The following is a 17,120-nucleotide window of genomic DNA, read 5'->3' as shown; positions in this document are numbered from 1 at the left end:
AGAGTGGATGAGGAGAGCAAGCAGTGATAGCGAGAAAGCCGGTGAATGAGGGGAATAAAACATTATCTTCTGATTGTTTCCTGGTGGTTACAAATAAACACCCACACCCTGCACCTCCACACAACCCTGCAGAGGTGTGCCGCAACACCTGATAATGGTGCCACAGCCGCTAAATACACATCATACATGTACTATGGGAGTAAGGTGAAAAGAAAATAGAATCAGGGTAGTTAAAATGTTTTTTCATATGTTTTCATGTATGAAAAGACCCAAAATGAGCACTGCACGCAGATCAATTGAATACTATAAGAAAATTATTTAAACAGTATTTGTATAGGAATGATTCTGTCTCGAGCTTTTTGATCCAATATAAGAGGTTGATCACTGTAACCGTGATCACTATAGCGGTTTCCACAGTAGTTCTCCTGCTGGACACCAGATGTCTCCTTCTTCACTGTAAAGTCCATTCTCAGTGTTTGTGCACTGGAGGCTTCAAGTTTCCACATCACACTTGTTTAAGCTGCACACTGGACAACAGTTGGCTCTAAACTAGTTGTGATGTCACAAATCATGCTAGTAGGCTACTGAATAGATGTCTGTTTATTGGCATGAGCGTCAAGAAAAAACGACCAAAATGAAGCGACATCGTAGGTTGAAACCCTGACTTTTGACTTGCAGGCAGTATTTCTACATATGTTCACCTCAAATTTTGGGACTTTCACTGTGTTTAAAATCCGACATCATAACACAATATAAATGACAGAAAACCACAAAAAGCATAATATGGCCCCTTTAATTCTGTAATGGCTAAAATAAAATGCTAGTGTGTTTTCTCTGCAGCTGCTGTCTGCATTCACACAAAGATTGTTTGTGAGTAAAGACGCATCACTATTTTACACCACTGTATGACCACTTGTGGACTGTGTGTTTCTGTAGTTTGACAGAGTGGAGACTCTTTGTTACAGAAATGAACAGCTGATCTCCTCAAGTCAGTTTAACTTTGATTCATATCAGATCAACATGTGAATCTGATCAGCTTCATAGTTGTGAATCAGGACCTTTAGTATTTGGAGTCTGTGTGAATGTCTGTTTCTACTTTCTCAGCCAACAAAAGATGATTAGATATCTTTGAGTTGTAGTTATTTTAGCTTTTAGTTAGTTACAGGAGAAATAAAAATCTGTGTGAAATTTATATTTTAGAAAAAGTTGTTCCACATGGACTCATCTATACAAGTATTACATTAGTGGAAGAAAGGAAGTCAGAGAGCAGAAGCAAGTGCAAAGAGGGCAGAAAGTCACTACTGACCTGCTGCTGAACCTGGGAAGAAAAGCGACCCTGGAAAACAAGTGTGTGAGAGTGTTGAACATGTTATCGGGGCGGCCATGCTTGTTTTAGATCTTATCCCAGTTTTCAGGGTTCATGTGTTTTGGCGTTAATAGTTTTTATCAGCTCTAAAAACACACCGGCTCGTTCACCATCAGGATATTTTTAGATTCTGGGGGATTTTATTTGGGGAGTTTCCCTCCAGAATATAAATGTATTCAGTTCAGCAGACAAATGTATTCACATTTTGATGTTGAATAGATGTTAAACATTGAAAATCCATGTGGTAAAGGTGAAGACAGTTCCTAAAACTGATTCTATAATTTTTTATTGTGCTGCTTTCTCATGATGCTCACCATGTAAACATTTGAGGAGACAATGAGAAACAGAAAAGGGCAATTTATTCTTCAAATAAGCTGATCCATATGTCAAAACCTGAAGTGATTGAACCAGGCATACACATATCTTATCATCATCCAATAAACTAGTCTTTAGATTTCTCTTCATCTCAAGCATGAAAATCCTCAAATGTGGAGATTTCAGCAAACATGAACAATACCACACAAAGATGATATAAATAAGGAGCCATTCTTTACAGTGAGTACTTTTACTTTTGATTGAAAACACTTTAACTTGAAGTAAAGTATTTGTATACTTTGATTTGGAAACTGTGTGAGTCCCAGAGAGAGAGAGAGAGGTCATAAATCCTGCTGTTTGACAGCAAACACACGGCAGGGTCACTAAGAAAAACACACACACCGCTTTCTCTTTCAGCAGCCCGAGGCTACAGACTGTGTGTGTGTGTGTGTGTGTGTGTGTGTGTGTGTGTGTGTGTGTGTTCGCCATCTTTAGGCAGAGAGTTCATTAGCAGAAAGTTTCAGCTTAAAAGATTTGGCTGACGATTTTCTATATTTTCTGCATTATTTTATTTGATGATTCAATTGATTTAAAATATGTTGTGTGAGCACTGATGGCTATTTATTTTATTTATTAACAGTATTACCATTCTCTCCTGTTGTTTGTCCTTTATGAGCGACAACAGACGTTTAATTCCTCAGTTAGGATCAGTTACAGTCAATATTTATTTTCATTTAAATCTGGATTTCTGTCATTAAACATCCTAAACAACATATACAGCTCTGCCAATCTGAAAGTTTGAGCAAAGAGAAGATGGAGAGAGACAGAAACCTGAGAGAGATTGATTGGGACAGAGAAAGATAAAATGAGTTGTCTGAGTAAAGTGTCAGACAGGAGTCTGAGAGAAGAGCTTTTAGTTTGGACGGTGACGCTGAGGGAACGTCTGAGCAGCAGGAAGATGAGGAAACCTCAATCATAAATATTTATAGTAAGAACAGACAGGAGCCATTTTGGATCTTTGTGTTTTTGTCACACAGATTTAAAAAAGGAAAGAGTAGAGGGTCAAAGAGAGAGCAGCGGTGTCATTCGGTGTGTGACATTTGAGTCTGTTCCCAGTCAGCCAGTGACTGTGCACTCAGAAAGTGAGCAACAGGTCCATCAAATCCATTTATATTTGCATTTTTTTTTAGTTCTGTTTTCTAAACGAGTTTATCTGGACCCCCTGCATCATCCATAATTTTGACTTCACTTTATTCCTACAAAGAATAGACTGGAGTGTTTGTGCAGACCTAGTTTACTAGGATGGGTTCACAATTTTTCAAATCTGTCTTAACAGTCAGGAGCCCAAATTAACATTAAACATGTTTTTCTTGCTGTAATCATTCCTCCTGTTCATACTCACCATTAGAAGATCCCTTCATAATGCACTTACAATGGAGGTGATGGGGGACAAAATCCACAGTCCTCCTTCTGTGCAAAAATGTAATAATATGAAGCTTCAGCGTCCAAATGAGTCAAATCAAGTAGATATCTTTCAACGTTACAGTCTTTTTAGTGCCAAAGTTCCTCTTTTTGTTACTATACTTCCACCTGCAGCTCAACAGGGAAACACTATCCGAGGAAACACAAAGAGGGAATTTGATGCTAAAAAGACTGTAAATGTGTCGGATATCCACTTGATATGACTAACTCAGACTGCTGAAGCCTCATATAAGCCTTACACCTACTTTTAAATGACTGTGTGGACACACTGTGGATTTTGGGCTCCATCACTTACATAGAAAGCACATTTGAAGGATCTTTCAATATCCAGTATGAACAGGAGGAATGATTACAGCGAGGAAAACCTCTTTCACTGTTCATATGGACACCTGACTGCTGTCTTAAGACACACTTGAAAAATTGTGAACCTGTCCTTTAAAAAGTCCAATTCTTATTATTTCATTTCTCCTCTTGTCTCTGCACATTCATGCATTTAAGTCTTAAACCTCACAATAAACCAGAATTTTTCACTCATGTCTTTTGCCCTCAGTTTAAGATTTCTTCTTCATGCCCAATTGTGTCTTCGCATTGACTTAATATACAGTCATCACACAGATGAAAATAAAAATCTAAAGTTCTGTGCGTCTGTGATTTATGTTTTTTTCAACATTTATTTTAGTTTATTTGAGTTGGCATTTGCTGTAGTGGTTGCAAATCTTTCAAGGGTATACAGATTAAAATAATTTATAAATACTAATAAAATATGTGTAAACAAATTGAATAGAGTTGAAAACTCGAAAGATTTATTTTGGGTGTCCAGGGTTCCAGATGATGTTAAAGGAGATGTATTCTACTGTTTGTAGTTCCAAAACTTGAGGTGAAGGTATGTAAAAATGCTGCCTGCAAGTTAAAAGCCAGGGCTTCAACCTGCTGATGAATGCTTCGTTTGTGGCGGTTTTTTCAACCTCACTGATGAGCTGACGTCAGCTTGTTGTGCATGCCCATAAAAGGCCGTTGGATTTTGGATCGAAAATATACGGATGTATTTGAGAAGTTGGCATTTTGAGTAAAGAACAAGTAAAAGTAGCTGAATCCTGCTACTATGGTTTGTTGATGTAGCTGTTGGAACTCAGCTGTGATGCAGCTACCTGAAGCTGACCAATCAGAACAGAGTTGGCTCATCAGGAGGGGGGCCTTAAAGAGACAGGAGCCAAAACAGCCTTTTTCAGACAGAGGCTGAACTGAGGGGCTGCATAAAGGGCCAGAATAAGATAAATAAGGAGTTCTGTAACTCATGCAAAGATATTCCAGTAGAGCCCCAGAATATAAATATACACCTGGAAATGTGCAGAATATGTCCTCTTTAAATGACTGACAGTTGGAGCACTTGGCAACCAAACTGCAATATATCAGAAAGACTGAAAGGGTTAAACAGATGGAGCTGCTCTCTCTGTCTAAAAGCTTCCAGCAGCTCTGAGAGGATCAGAGCTTTCAGACCACTTGTTGCTAATAGAGGGATATTTACCCAAACGGGAACAGAGAGAGAGTGTATCCTCAGGTCACTGCACTCAGCAACAACACTGACACAAAGACACACAGACAGCCTGTTCTGCTTTTACAGCAGGGACAGACACATGCACTGTAAAAAATGTCAGTCTGATCAAGTCGTGAGCTCTGTTCAGACAGGCAGCAGGTGATGTAGGTTAAGCATGTTGCATGCTCACCCATTCAACCAATCAGTAATGTCACAGCAGGTAATTTCCATCAGCTGTCAAAGATATAGTATAGTATAGTATAGTCATTAGTTGGGAGATGACAAGAAATGAAGGTCCCTGGCTGGACTCAAATAAGGAATATTGCAAATCATGGTCGGCCCCTTGAACCCCTAAGCCATCAGGGTGACCAAGATTTTAAATAATTACTTTTTAAAATATTGACTAATAACTACTAAGTCATTTCACTAAATAATTGACTTATTAGAGAGATCAACTTTAACTTCAGTTTATTTAGAGAGCACATCACTCTGCATACTTTACAAGTTAAAAACATTAGTGTAGTGCCCGTTCAAAACATGCCCGTTCGGAACGGGCAAATGAACCATATATATATATGTATCAACTGACAAATGTATCAATTAAAACGATAAGGATACCTTTGTCCCGCTCAGCAAACCAGAAGTCCCACCCCGCTGTGATGTGATGGTGTTTGTATCAAACAGCCCCTGCTGCACTCAGACACGGAGCTGAGCTGCTGACTGTTTGCTTGTTTATTCAAAGTTTATTAATATAAAACATGTTGCGTGTCCAAATAGCACCCAAAGAAGGTCTGTCTCCTCAGTAAATCACTTGTTGAGTGCTTCACATTGTTTATTTGTGCTTTAGAACAAAACCGCTGTGAAACAATCAGAAAATAACGTTGTATTTCCATCATTCACAGGCTTCCAGCCTGGCTCTCTGTTGCTTGCTCATGCTCTCAGCACGCTCTACCTCGCTCTCTTTTGCTTGTCTTTTTAAAAATGAGTCAGGAAACCCACAACAAAGCCTAACTTTTAATGTATTAAATGAAGTGAATAGCCGTTCCCTCATCTTTCTTATGGCAGGGTTGTACAGCTCTGATCGTGACATGCAGTAGCAGAGCCCAGAAGTCCTGCCCTGCTGCTGCAGAGCAGCTGATGGCTTGTTTCTACAGAGTTTAAATGTATTAATATTTATCGTGCCACATGTCCAAATTGTACCAAATTTGACACGGCACTCCCTTTTTTCCCCAGCAATTCACCCGCCAAGTGTGGAATCAATCCAGTGAACAGTTCAAGAGATCTGCAAAGGACACACAGACATACAGACAGAGATTCTTTGCTTTAGTAGATAAATGACATAAGAAATAAGACTTCACACATAAAAATACAAACATTCATACTCAAGCAATAATGTTCATAGAATAATAGGGCTGAACTGGAACTTAAAAAGGAAATTTATACAGCAACAGAACAGAATAAGGGAGACGACTTTTCAAAGAACATCAGTTCTTGATTCAGTTAGTCAGAACACAAGTTGTGCTGAAATCAGAGAAAATATGTGTTCTCAGCCTGGATTCGTCTCTGAATATGCAGGGGAAGTTTATTTCAATGCGCAACGGTTGTACCCCCAAAATATCTTTTGTTAAGAGTAGGAACAGTTAAATAACCATCATCAAGAGAGTGTAAAGGATGTGATGGCATATATGGAGTAATAAAAATGGAGCTGTAGGGGTGAGTCAATCCATTTAAGGGCTTGTAGGTCAGAAGGAGGATTTAGAAATCTTGACTTGAACATTTTCTGCACTCTAGGCTCAATATCAGCTGTCTAATTATATAAAATTAATTTGAACACATCAGATATGTTTTTGCTGGCCTGTGCTTGAGGATCTAAATCTGTCTGACCACAGTAACTAACTGTATCGGCTCTGGAGGAAGTGAAATAACTTCATATAACAAATTTGTTTTTTTACACATATTGTGTCAGATAAGGAAACATAACAGAAAACAGGACAAAAAAACAAGGTATATATATGTATGTGTGTATATGTATATAAATAAAATTTCCATTAAAAGTCGGGAAGTTCATTGGTTGGGTGGTTGTCAGTTCATGTCCTTTTTTGTTTTCATGCTGGTCCTTTGTTATCTGAAGCGGCTGCTGAATTATGTTGGCCAATCATAACAATTTAAAGCCGATGAAAGGAAGCTATTAAAACAGAACTGAGGGCCCGGCTGGACTCGGCTGGACTGGGTTAAGTTCTGAGCGGGAGGAACAGTGAAGGCAACAACAACACGTTACGTGAAAAATAAAACAGATAAAAAACGGAACACTGATCGAGTTAAACGTCCTGTGTTGTCAGTTGAGCCCCGGCTTTGGGAATACACCAGCAAATTAGCTGGAACAACACTTCGCCTGTGTTTGTTGTCATTCCGGAGCCAGTTATGCCTGGCGTTGCTTCGCTGTAACCCCACAGCGGTGACACCTATCTCGGCATTAAACAAATACAGCGAGGTCCCGACCCCTCCGTGTTTGGATTCGCAGGCCGGGAGCCCAGACAGCCGCACAGAGCCGCGACGCACGTATCAACACAAACCTCCACGCAGGAATGCAGCCGCGGCCCGTTTGACTCGGCCACAGACCCCATCATGACCCGGTGTGTGTGTGTGTGTGTGTGTGTGTGTGTGTGTTTGGGAGTAAATGTTCACTCGTTATTACTCTGCTTCTGTTTCTGACATACAACACACAGGTCAGCTACCTCCAGTACACACTGACAGAACTGCAAACACACAGTTTCAGTCTTTGAGTTTGTGGATTGTGACATTTTTTTCATGTTTTATATGAGTTTTATGATCATGTTTGTACAGAACATTTAATGATTGTTTCTATACTGCACACTTAAAAGCACTGGCTTAAAAGTTTACCCAGTTTGGGTCAATATAGCACAGATACAATACTGGGTTAATGTTGTTTTGGCCAATTTTAGTGTCACTTTTTGTTTTACTGTTGGGTTATTTACCCAAACTTGTTGTGATCTACCTTTTTAGATGTGCATATCACAGTTTGTTATTGATTGTTAATAACTTGTGTATCTTTTGAATGAATTTGAATATGCACATGGTTTTGTACAAGAAAATACAAATTTGTACTACTACAGTTTTATACTATGGGTGTAACGGTCTTTACAGCCTTCCATCATCTGGAGGGAGTGCTGAGCGGTGGCAGCAGCCTCTTGCTTAAGTTTCCTGTATATTTGCAAAGGTTGATGTCACCTATTGGTTTACATTGGAGCCAGTTTGAAGCCCACACTTGCAGTTTACGGTCAGCTCCATCTTTTCCGTTTGGAGCCAGGACGTTCCAAATAAGGAGTGCGGGGTGTTGTCTTTCACACTCTGGAAACATGCCCCAATACCTTGGACCGAAGCTAACGCTAACTTACTGGGAACACCAAGAGGTGCAGACTTGTGCTAATATTAGCTAACTACCGACAAAAATGATGCCATTAACCGAGCAAATATTCCTAAATGAGGTTTGATTCAGTTAGTCAGAAAAACACAAGTTGATGTTGTTCAGACAGCAGAGATGGACACAATCTACCTCAAACATAAAACAGAAATGAAACGATATTTTTGTGTTTATGGATTTATTTTAATGTTACTATTGACTGATGTTATTTGGTGCTAATGTTGAGGTAAAAGTTTACTTAATAAAGGCTTATAAATAGAAATCATGTACATTTTTTTTTACAATACTTTGAGCCCATGGTTCTCATGTTAAAAAAAAACAGCAAAAAGAGTGCATAAAACATTGCAAAATCTACCACATTTTTTGGCCGCTGCCAAATCAAGCATTTTTGGCAGCAATAATAACAAGAAAATGGTGAAAGCGATGCAGCCTCTATAGTCTTTGTTGGCAGCAGTCCTTCCCTTCTGAATTCATCACTGCCAACATGAGTATTAGGGGATGCATTTAATACCAAATGTTAATGTGTAAATGTTAATAATTATGCTATTTTGCATCACCTGCAGTTTGTTCCTAAATTTAGCTGTCAAGCCATTGTACCAAGCAGAACTGGCATAATCTAATGACACAAGAAGTTTCTTAACAGAAAAGTCAAAAAGTTTTGCTCTGTGAAACAGGAGCTTGAGCTTGCTCAAATCAAAGATTGAGAAAAGACCATGATTCATTTTTTTCTGTCTTTTCTTTTTAAACACCCTTTCCCCCTGAAATGCACATAATCTGGTTGCATTGTAAATTGGGTGAAAAGAAAACTGCAAATTCCAAAGTCAATGGGCCTCATGTTAGGACATTTTCATATCCTTATCCTAAATCATAAGTGGACCACTCGTGAATTCAGTTCAAACCTCAGAGTGAAGTTCAAGAAAATTGGTGAATGCCACAAATTCTTTCAAATCACTTGCGACAAATCTGTTCATACGAGCTGTTGCAAGATGCCCAATATCTTTGTATCTAATCTTTGATATCTGTAAAGCCAGCTGACACTACCATACATGTAATAAAAATCAATACAGACTACCCAGTAACAATTCAGAACTTAGACAAAGCTTTCTTCTCACAGATCCATCCATTCTTGACATCACAGCTCACAGCTTTCCAACCATTGCTCTCTTGGACAGAAATCACACATTGATGGCCATCAGCAGGTTGTTGCATCCAGAAACTGAAGGAAGAAAATGATGGTTAGATAATGACTGACACATGTTATGATTCACGGTGCTTCGGAGAGTGTCTTACTCTTCAGTCAGATCACTTCCATTAACCCACTGCCAGCTGCCAGCTTCAGCTCTGAGGCCAATCCAGTAGCCACTGGTCCCCAGACCTGCCCGAGTAATGTTACTGATGAATTCCTGATGATCACAGAAAGAAATGTTCGAACACAGCACTGACATGAAAATAAAATATTAGTTTTCTTTTCTCAAAAATGCAAATCCAGTGTGCTGCGTTCTGGTCACCTCCATCACGTCTCTGTTGCAGTTAAAATGTAAAAATGTAAAAGCGACGTGTCTAAAGCAATCTGTTCTTCAGATAGTATTTTCATTATTAACTGTAACAAAGACCATTCACTAATCTTGAAGCCCAGTGCTTTGAATTTCTTAAACAGAACCATAAAAATGTTCCTCATGCTTTAGTTCAGTGGATCCCAACTGGTGAGTTTCCAGAACAACGCTGTTATTTTTAAGTACCATTTCCCACTTCCTAGGTAGCAGCAGCACTACCACATACAGCTTGATAGGCAACCTATCAATGGTAGCTTTGTGGGTCATGGGACCCTCGTTATGCACGTCCGTTGACTGTAGCCTCTTCTCAGAGGAAGTTTGCTCCACAACAGCCTTAACAAAAGTAAGGGACTATATCAGCTTGGTTTTTGCCAATCAGTAACCTCCATGCCTTGAGGCTGAAGTACCTTAAAGTGCCACTAGATGCTCCAACTGACTCCCATTCAAAAAGCCTCAACTTCTCTCTAGAAATACTGAGTCAGTCATGTTTTCAACAAGTCATTATGGCCTCAGTCTCTAAATTCACACCCTCTAATAAGTGTGCTGGTGGTCATTTTGGAAATTATTGCTTGTTAATAAGATTTGAAGACTTATAGTAGCTTTGATGTCTGCCGTGTGGGCGTTGATTGACAGCTGTGATTGACAGCTGGCTCACCTGCTACTCTCTCCAGCTCCAGGACTCACACTGAGTTGGATTGTTGTCGCAATATTTCACTAAGTTTAATGTTTCTTGATTATGTTTCAGTCCAAGGTAGCATGTGGCATGTTTCCATATGGAGGTGCTTTTGTGTCTTTATTATGCAATTAAACAGAATAGATTTAAAAATCCACATTTAATCACAATTTTTTTTTTTTTTGCCATAAAACATTTTTTGATTGCGGTGTTGATAGTTTTGCTCTCAAATGTATTTTTTGATTGCAAACCTATTCTGTTTGATTGCATAATAAAGATGCAAAAGTACCTCTATATTTCCAAAGCATGAAAGGCAACACCTTGCACTCGTTATTTGGAAGGTCCTGGCTCCAAACAGAAAAGTTGGAAAGAAAGAGGCTTCAAACCAGTTCCAATGAAACCAACAGATGGGATGGATGGATGGAAATATACTGAGTGGGTGTTAAGTAGGCTAGTTGGTAACCACTGCATTAGTTTCCATGAGATTAAAATGGAAGTTTTCTTATTATGTTGGTAAAAGACGTACATGGAAAAAGTAGCTGCTCTTACATATTTGTAGTATATATCATATTTAGGACAGGATTTAGTTTTCTCTTCAACATTTTATGCATCCCGAAATGCATTTTGTTGTAAAATGATACTCCCTGATTTTTGAAATGCATTGCTGCCAAAAATACTGGCTCAGATACTTTCCAATTGCATATGAGTGGTCATCAAAAGTCCCCCAATGTTACCTGTTCATCTGGACTTTCTATAACAACCAAATCTGCCTTCTTGCTTCTGCAGTCATCTCGAGCTTCTTCCCAGGTGCTCTGGTTACCAATCGCATAGCAGCTGGCCTGGAAGTGAAACCAGCCCGTCTGACAAGGTTCAAAATTTCTCTCTGAGAGAAATAAGAGAAAAAACAATGGATTACTGTATTGATTATTGGTAACTTTTGGGACAGAATGAAGAGATGTTGACTAACTTTTTCTGGTGTAGGAGCCATTTAAAGTCCACTGAAATTGATTCCACTGTCCTGTTGTAAGTGTTGTCCAGTTTTGTGGTGTCACAGTCAAGATTGGTGTAGGAATAATAGTACTTTGGTTTTCTGCCTTCAGCCGCTGGTTTTCTGCCTTCAGCCGCTGGTTTTCTGCCTTCAGCCACTGGTTTTCTGCCTTCAGCTGCTGGTTTTCTCTGCTCACATTTGTGATGTTGCTTGATAATACAGTGTAGGCTTCAGTCAGATTGTTCATCTGTACTGTCAGACTGCTGTTGTGCCTCTTCAAGTTTTCATTGTCTATGATGACCTCCAAAAGGTACTGATAGGTGTGGTTTGAACCTTCCATCTCATCACTCAGCTTGGTAGAGATGACAGAGGTAACTAGTATAAAAACAGGATGAGTGTTGGTCTGTGAGTTTGTTTTAATAACACGTTTTAGAAAGACAAGCAATTCCAAATGCTTTACACAATTAATGAAAGACAGCTAACAAGAAAAAATAAATTTAACTAAATTTACACAGTATCCTGTGGCCGGAAAGTTGAGCCAGAGTCAACTTTTGGCTGACGTCACTGTGGCTGAAGGCTGCATTGGCCAATCACAGCCGGAGATCAGACTGATCAGAGGAGAAGGGGAGGACATTTCTCTTCATTTGATAACATTAAAAGTAAAGTTAGTTAGTTTTCTGTAAGTTTCCCGACTCATTTTAAAAAAGATGAGAGAAAAAGATAGAGAGCAGCTGTGGTCAAGCGAGCTACAGAGTCAATGAAGTGAGGGAGTGCTAGTTGTGAGAAAGCCAGTGAATCAGATCAATAAAACTTTATTTTCTTATTGTTTCACAGCAGTTACATTCTAGAGCATAAACACCCCACACACCTCCACTCAACCCTGCAGCTGTATGCCACCTGATGTGGTCTGAATAAAGCCTAAGTGCGGTGGTGAAAAGTAGCTAAGTACATTTATTCAAGTACTGTACTTAAGTACAGTTTTGAGGTTCTTGTACTTTACTTGAGTATTTCCATGTGATGCTACTTTCTACATTTTAGAGGGAAATATTGTACTTTCTACTCCACTACATTTATTTGACAGCTTTAGTTACTTTTCAGATGAAGATTTGACACAATGGATAATATAACAAGCTTTTAAAATACAACACATTGTTAAAGATGAAATCAGTGGTTTCCAACCTTTTTGGCTTTTGACGTCTTACGAAAAGCAGTGTGTAGTCGGGGTCACATTTCACATGTCTATGAGTTGTTAACAGCTTCACCAAATAGTGATTTTTCCCTCTAAACTTCTCACATGCTTTCATTTCAATAAATGTTCAAATGATCCAATATTTTAGCAAAAATCAAAGATTAGAGAAAAAGTCCAAAAACTGAAAACAGATTTGTGTATCAGAACTTTGTTTTTTCTTCTTTCCTCTCCCATTAATCATCTCACCACCCCTCAGATTTATCTGCTGACCCTTTGGAGGGGCCCGACCCCTAGGTTGGGAACCACTGGACTAAACTAGCTAACTGTATATAAAGTAGTGTAAACTAGCTCCACCTCCAGCAGCTACAACAGTAACATGCTGCTCTAACACTGATGCTTCACTATTAATAATCTAATGATGTCATATATAATAATATATCAGTCAGAGGGACCAAACCACTACTTTTACTGCAATACTTTAACTACATCAAGCTCATAATACTTATGTACTTTTACTGCAATATTTTAACTACATCAAGCTCATAATACTTATGTACTTTTACTGCAATACTTTAACTACATCAAGCTCATAATACTTATGTACTTTTACTGCAATATTTTAACTACATCAAGCTCATAATACTTATGTACTTTTACTGCAATATTTTAACTACGTCAAGCTCATAATACTTATGTACTTTTACTGCAATACTTTAACTACGTCAAGCTCATAATACTGATGTACTTTTACTGCAATACTTTAACTACATCAAGCTCATAATACTTATGTACTTTTACTGTAGTAGGATTTTTCATGCAGGGCTTTTACTTGTAATGGAGTATTTTTACATTTTTTTTTACATTTAATGTCAAATGCACAAGCAGTACAAGATCACAACACACCACCAGGCTCTTTCCTGCATGCTGCACTTTGCAGTATCAGAAAAGTGCACAAAACTCAGGCAATTTTAAAAAATAGCCCACAATAAATTTAAATGATTGTATGGACAGTAATATCATGAGCCTTGAGCTCATAACGTTACTTCCATCTCCAGTTTTTTAATATTTCAGAGCTTGTAAATGAGCACCCAACACTCAACTGTGACAGCAGTTGTCAAAAATATCAAGTAAATGTCTTTTGATGCTTTGCTTTAATCAAACAGAGTGACTGTTGGGTTTATACTCACAGTGGATACGGAGAGCCATGATTACCAGCAGTATCCCCCAACACACTGCCACTGGTAAAAAAGGCCGAATGATGGAGAGAAACTTTTTGTCTGTCAAAAAATAAGAATTAATTTTAATCACTGCAACAATGTGATTTAATAAACAGTAGATTTTTAGTGCAAAACTAAATGAACGCAGCTTTTTGTGATTATGATTCCATGATTAAAAGACATTCAGTCACATATTTTTTATGACTGATAGTTACATGCAACACAAACTGTTCTGTTATGCATAATCAATAAAATGAGTATATTGTGTTCATAATGTACCTGAAGTGGCTGGTGTTTTATCCACAGTGTAATCTGCTAAATTAATATAGGTGGTCTCTTCCTCAAGTTCCTCTGAAACAGAACAAATCAAATACAAATAATGAACTGAAATATCTACACTGAATTAAGTTTGCAGAATCACTTTAAATTTACTGAGCAGAACAAATAAATCAAAATGCAAAATATGAAGTTGTAGATTGAATCTAGACTTTTGAAAACTGTTTGATGCCAGAAGCATCATGCAATTTAGGAAGAATATGGAGGGCCCTATTCTAACGGCGCTCCTGCTATTTTGGTTCATGCATGTGCAGCAGCTCGAAGTATATTACAAAGATTGAAGAAGAATAAAACATGAAATGCTACTTTTGCTAAAAAAGAAAGGTGGACGTCTCCTTCATAAAAAAGCAGGATATTGAGTTATAACCGACCAGTCTGATGTGTGTAGAGATGTGTGTGGTTATTCTGTAGCAGCCTGGTGTCGTTTTCAGGTGATTTAATGAAGGTAAACACAGTGAACGGTCGTGCGTAACGGCACTGTGCTCTGTAGCAGCACTGCGGATTCATCAACATATCAGTCCTGCTGCCCTCAGATGCTGCAGGGATTTAATGAACTGAAGGAGAAGCTTCTCATACAGTATAAAGCAGTTGTGGACAACAGATACTGTAAAAATCAGCCATGTTCATTTATATATCAATGCATTTACTGACTTTCCTGCTTTAACCACATTAAATGTTATTTTCTATGCTGATTTTGTTTGTAGAGTGTTCAACTGAAATAACTTACAGTATTTATATTTCAAACATTAATCCATTGTTGCAGCATGTTTGCAGCAAATATCTAGTTTGCTCTTGTTGATAAAATCACCAGCAGATTGATGTTACACCAGAAACAGACAAAGTCTGTCTTCAGGGCAACGTCTAGGACCAAATTTCAACCAAAACACAACAAAACAGGAAAATACTAAACAGTCAGATCAGTTTTGCTCTGTTTGTGCTATACTGCATCCGTATATACGCCATACTTATAGCATCTAATATTTGGACTCTAAAGCCTACCCTTTATTTATTTATACACGGTTTTCTTTATCTATTGTTTATTTGTTTGTCTATCTTATACCTTTATCATTTTCGTATTGTTACTGTGACAGATGACATGCTATTTGGCACAAATGATGAATAAAGTTGAACTTGAGCTACTAATTTGCAATAGCAAATACATGTTTTACAAGACACACAGTGCCACCCAGATTACATTTTTCTGTCATCATAATCATGAACACATTGGTAAAGTAGCACAAAGTTCACGCTGAACATATCTGCAAAACATTTGCTGACAGTGTGTTTAGTTTGTTATCCCGACAATATCCTCTCATAGCAACTAAAGCATGACTTAAGGTTTTTATGGATCTGTTTAGGCAACTCAAAGCACTTAATAAGCTTTATTTTCCCCAGGGGGAAATTTTTCTTGTGTTCAAGTGTATCTCAGGTAAATAGAGTTTACCCTATTCCAGAGTTTACTTGATCAAGCCTGGGAAAGGTTGTGGTTAAATATAGAAACTAGACTTGACTTGAAGCATGAGACATGACATGTATAGTTTTTCAATATTTAGCAATTATCTTTCCCAATCTTAAAGTGTCTTGGTTACCTAAATGTAACCATGCACATAGACAAACTGTAGGATGCCACTTTTATTCACTCATTACCCACTTCTACCAGCTCCCTACAACTTCAGTATGACACAAGAGAATGATTTATAAACTGGATTTTTCTTAGACATGGTTTGTTAAAAGAATGAGAACCTTGCAAATGTGATCAGATGGAATTAAATCTTACCTGTAGACCGAGGATTTTTAAAAGTAAATGTCGTCTCCTGTGATTCTTTCTTCATCTTGCACAAACTAACCAGAAGTCCTAAATGAGAGCTGTTACTTGTGTGTTCCTGTTTTATTCCTCAGACAGGTGCTGCTCTGTGTTTGGGGGTATATATTGTACTTCTGCTTTTGACGCATTTGAGGCTATTTCTAGTAATGCAGTCTTAATGTGATGATAAGTTTTCTCACAAGTTGTTAACTCCAAACCATGTTTCTTAGCATGTTATCACACTGCTGCAGGCCAGTTTCCATCAACAGTGGTTTATCATTATATACAGTATCTTATACACTCACCAAGCACTTTATTAGGAACACCTGTGTAATCTAATGCAATCCAGTACAACAGCTCTGCAATAAATTCTACTTTTATGAAGCTTATAGTCTCAGTTTTTGTTGTTGTCAGAAAGGTGATAATTCTACTTTATGTTTATTATTGAGGTCGTAGTGGATGGTGGTGGTGTACTGGGGTGCACTGTAATGAAAAGTGTTCCTAATATTTTGTCCACCTCATTTACATACATGATAGGGACCAAATATTAAGAACACTTTTCAATGTATAAGCTTCATAAAGAAGAATTTATGGCAGAACTGTTGTATTCGATTGCACAGGTGTTCCTAATTAAGTGCTCAGTGAGTATATATTTCCCATCAAGTTAAGATTTTTTTTTTTGCAATACACAGTTTACTATTATTACTTATTAGTAAATCAGAACTCAATCAATAACATGATTTTGTAACATATTAATGAATTATGAACAAAAGTGATAAATTGTTATTTGCATATGAACAAAATTAGGTGGATGGATAGATGGATGTATGGTGTTCAGCTTTCAATCATTTAAATATATAATAAATGTGAATGCGTTCGGTTTGAGTAACAGTGCTCTCTTTAAAGACGACTGCTCATTGGCTGCATTGGACTTTAGTTCCGCTTTGAGGTTGTGGCAGTTTTTTCTCACCTTATTATTTATTTTTATCAGCTAATGCATATTGGTGTGAAGGGAAAGTCTTCAAATCACTCTGTGCTGTGTTATAATCATATATATATATATACATATATATATATTTATATATAAATATATATGAAAAGTTGTGGTTTAATATAGAAACTAGACTTGACTGGAAGCATAAAACATGACATGGAGTTTTTCAGTATTTAGCAATTATCTTTCCCAATCTTAAAGTGTCTTGGTCGCCTAAACGTAACCAT

General features: G+C 37.8%; 1 protein-coding gene across 1 annotated transcript; it reads right to left on the bottom strand.

The window, feature by feature from the left end:
- Nucleotides 1–9,425: 9,425 nt before the first annotated feature.
- LOC122997402 (C-type lectin domain family 12 member B-like) lies at nucleotides 9,426–11,693 on the bottom strand. Its single transcript, XM_044373500.1, has 3 exons — nucleotides 11,447–11,693; nucleotides 11,100–11,248; nucleotides 9,426–9,593 (listed from the first exon to the last, which is right to left on the bottom strand). Exons 1-3 carry the CDS (start codon nucleotides 11,691–11,693, stop codon nucleotides 9,426–9,428), a joined length of 564 nt encoding a protein of 187 aa, XP_044229435.1.
- Nucleotides 11,694–17,120: the final 5,427 nt, after the last annotated feature.

The sequence above is a fragment of the Thunnus albacares genome, chromosome 14, assembly GCF_914725855.1.
Source record: "Thunnus albacares chromosome 14, fThuAlb1.1, whole genome shotgun sequence".
Classification (NCBI taxonomy): domain Eukaryota; kingdom Metazoa; phylum Chordata; class Actinopteri; order Scombriformes; family Scombridae; genus Thunnus; species Thunnus albacares.
This window is presented reverse-complemented; position numbering and strand designations above follow the sequence as displayed.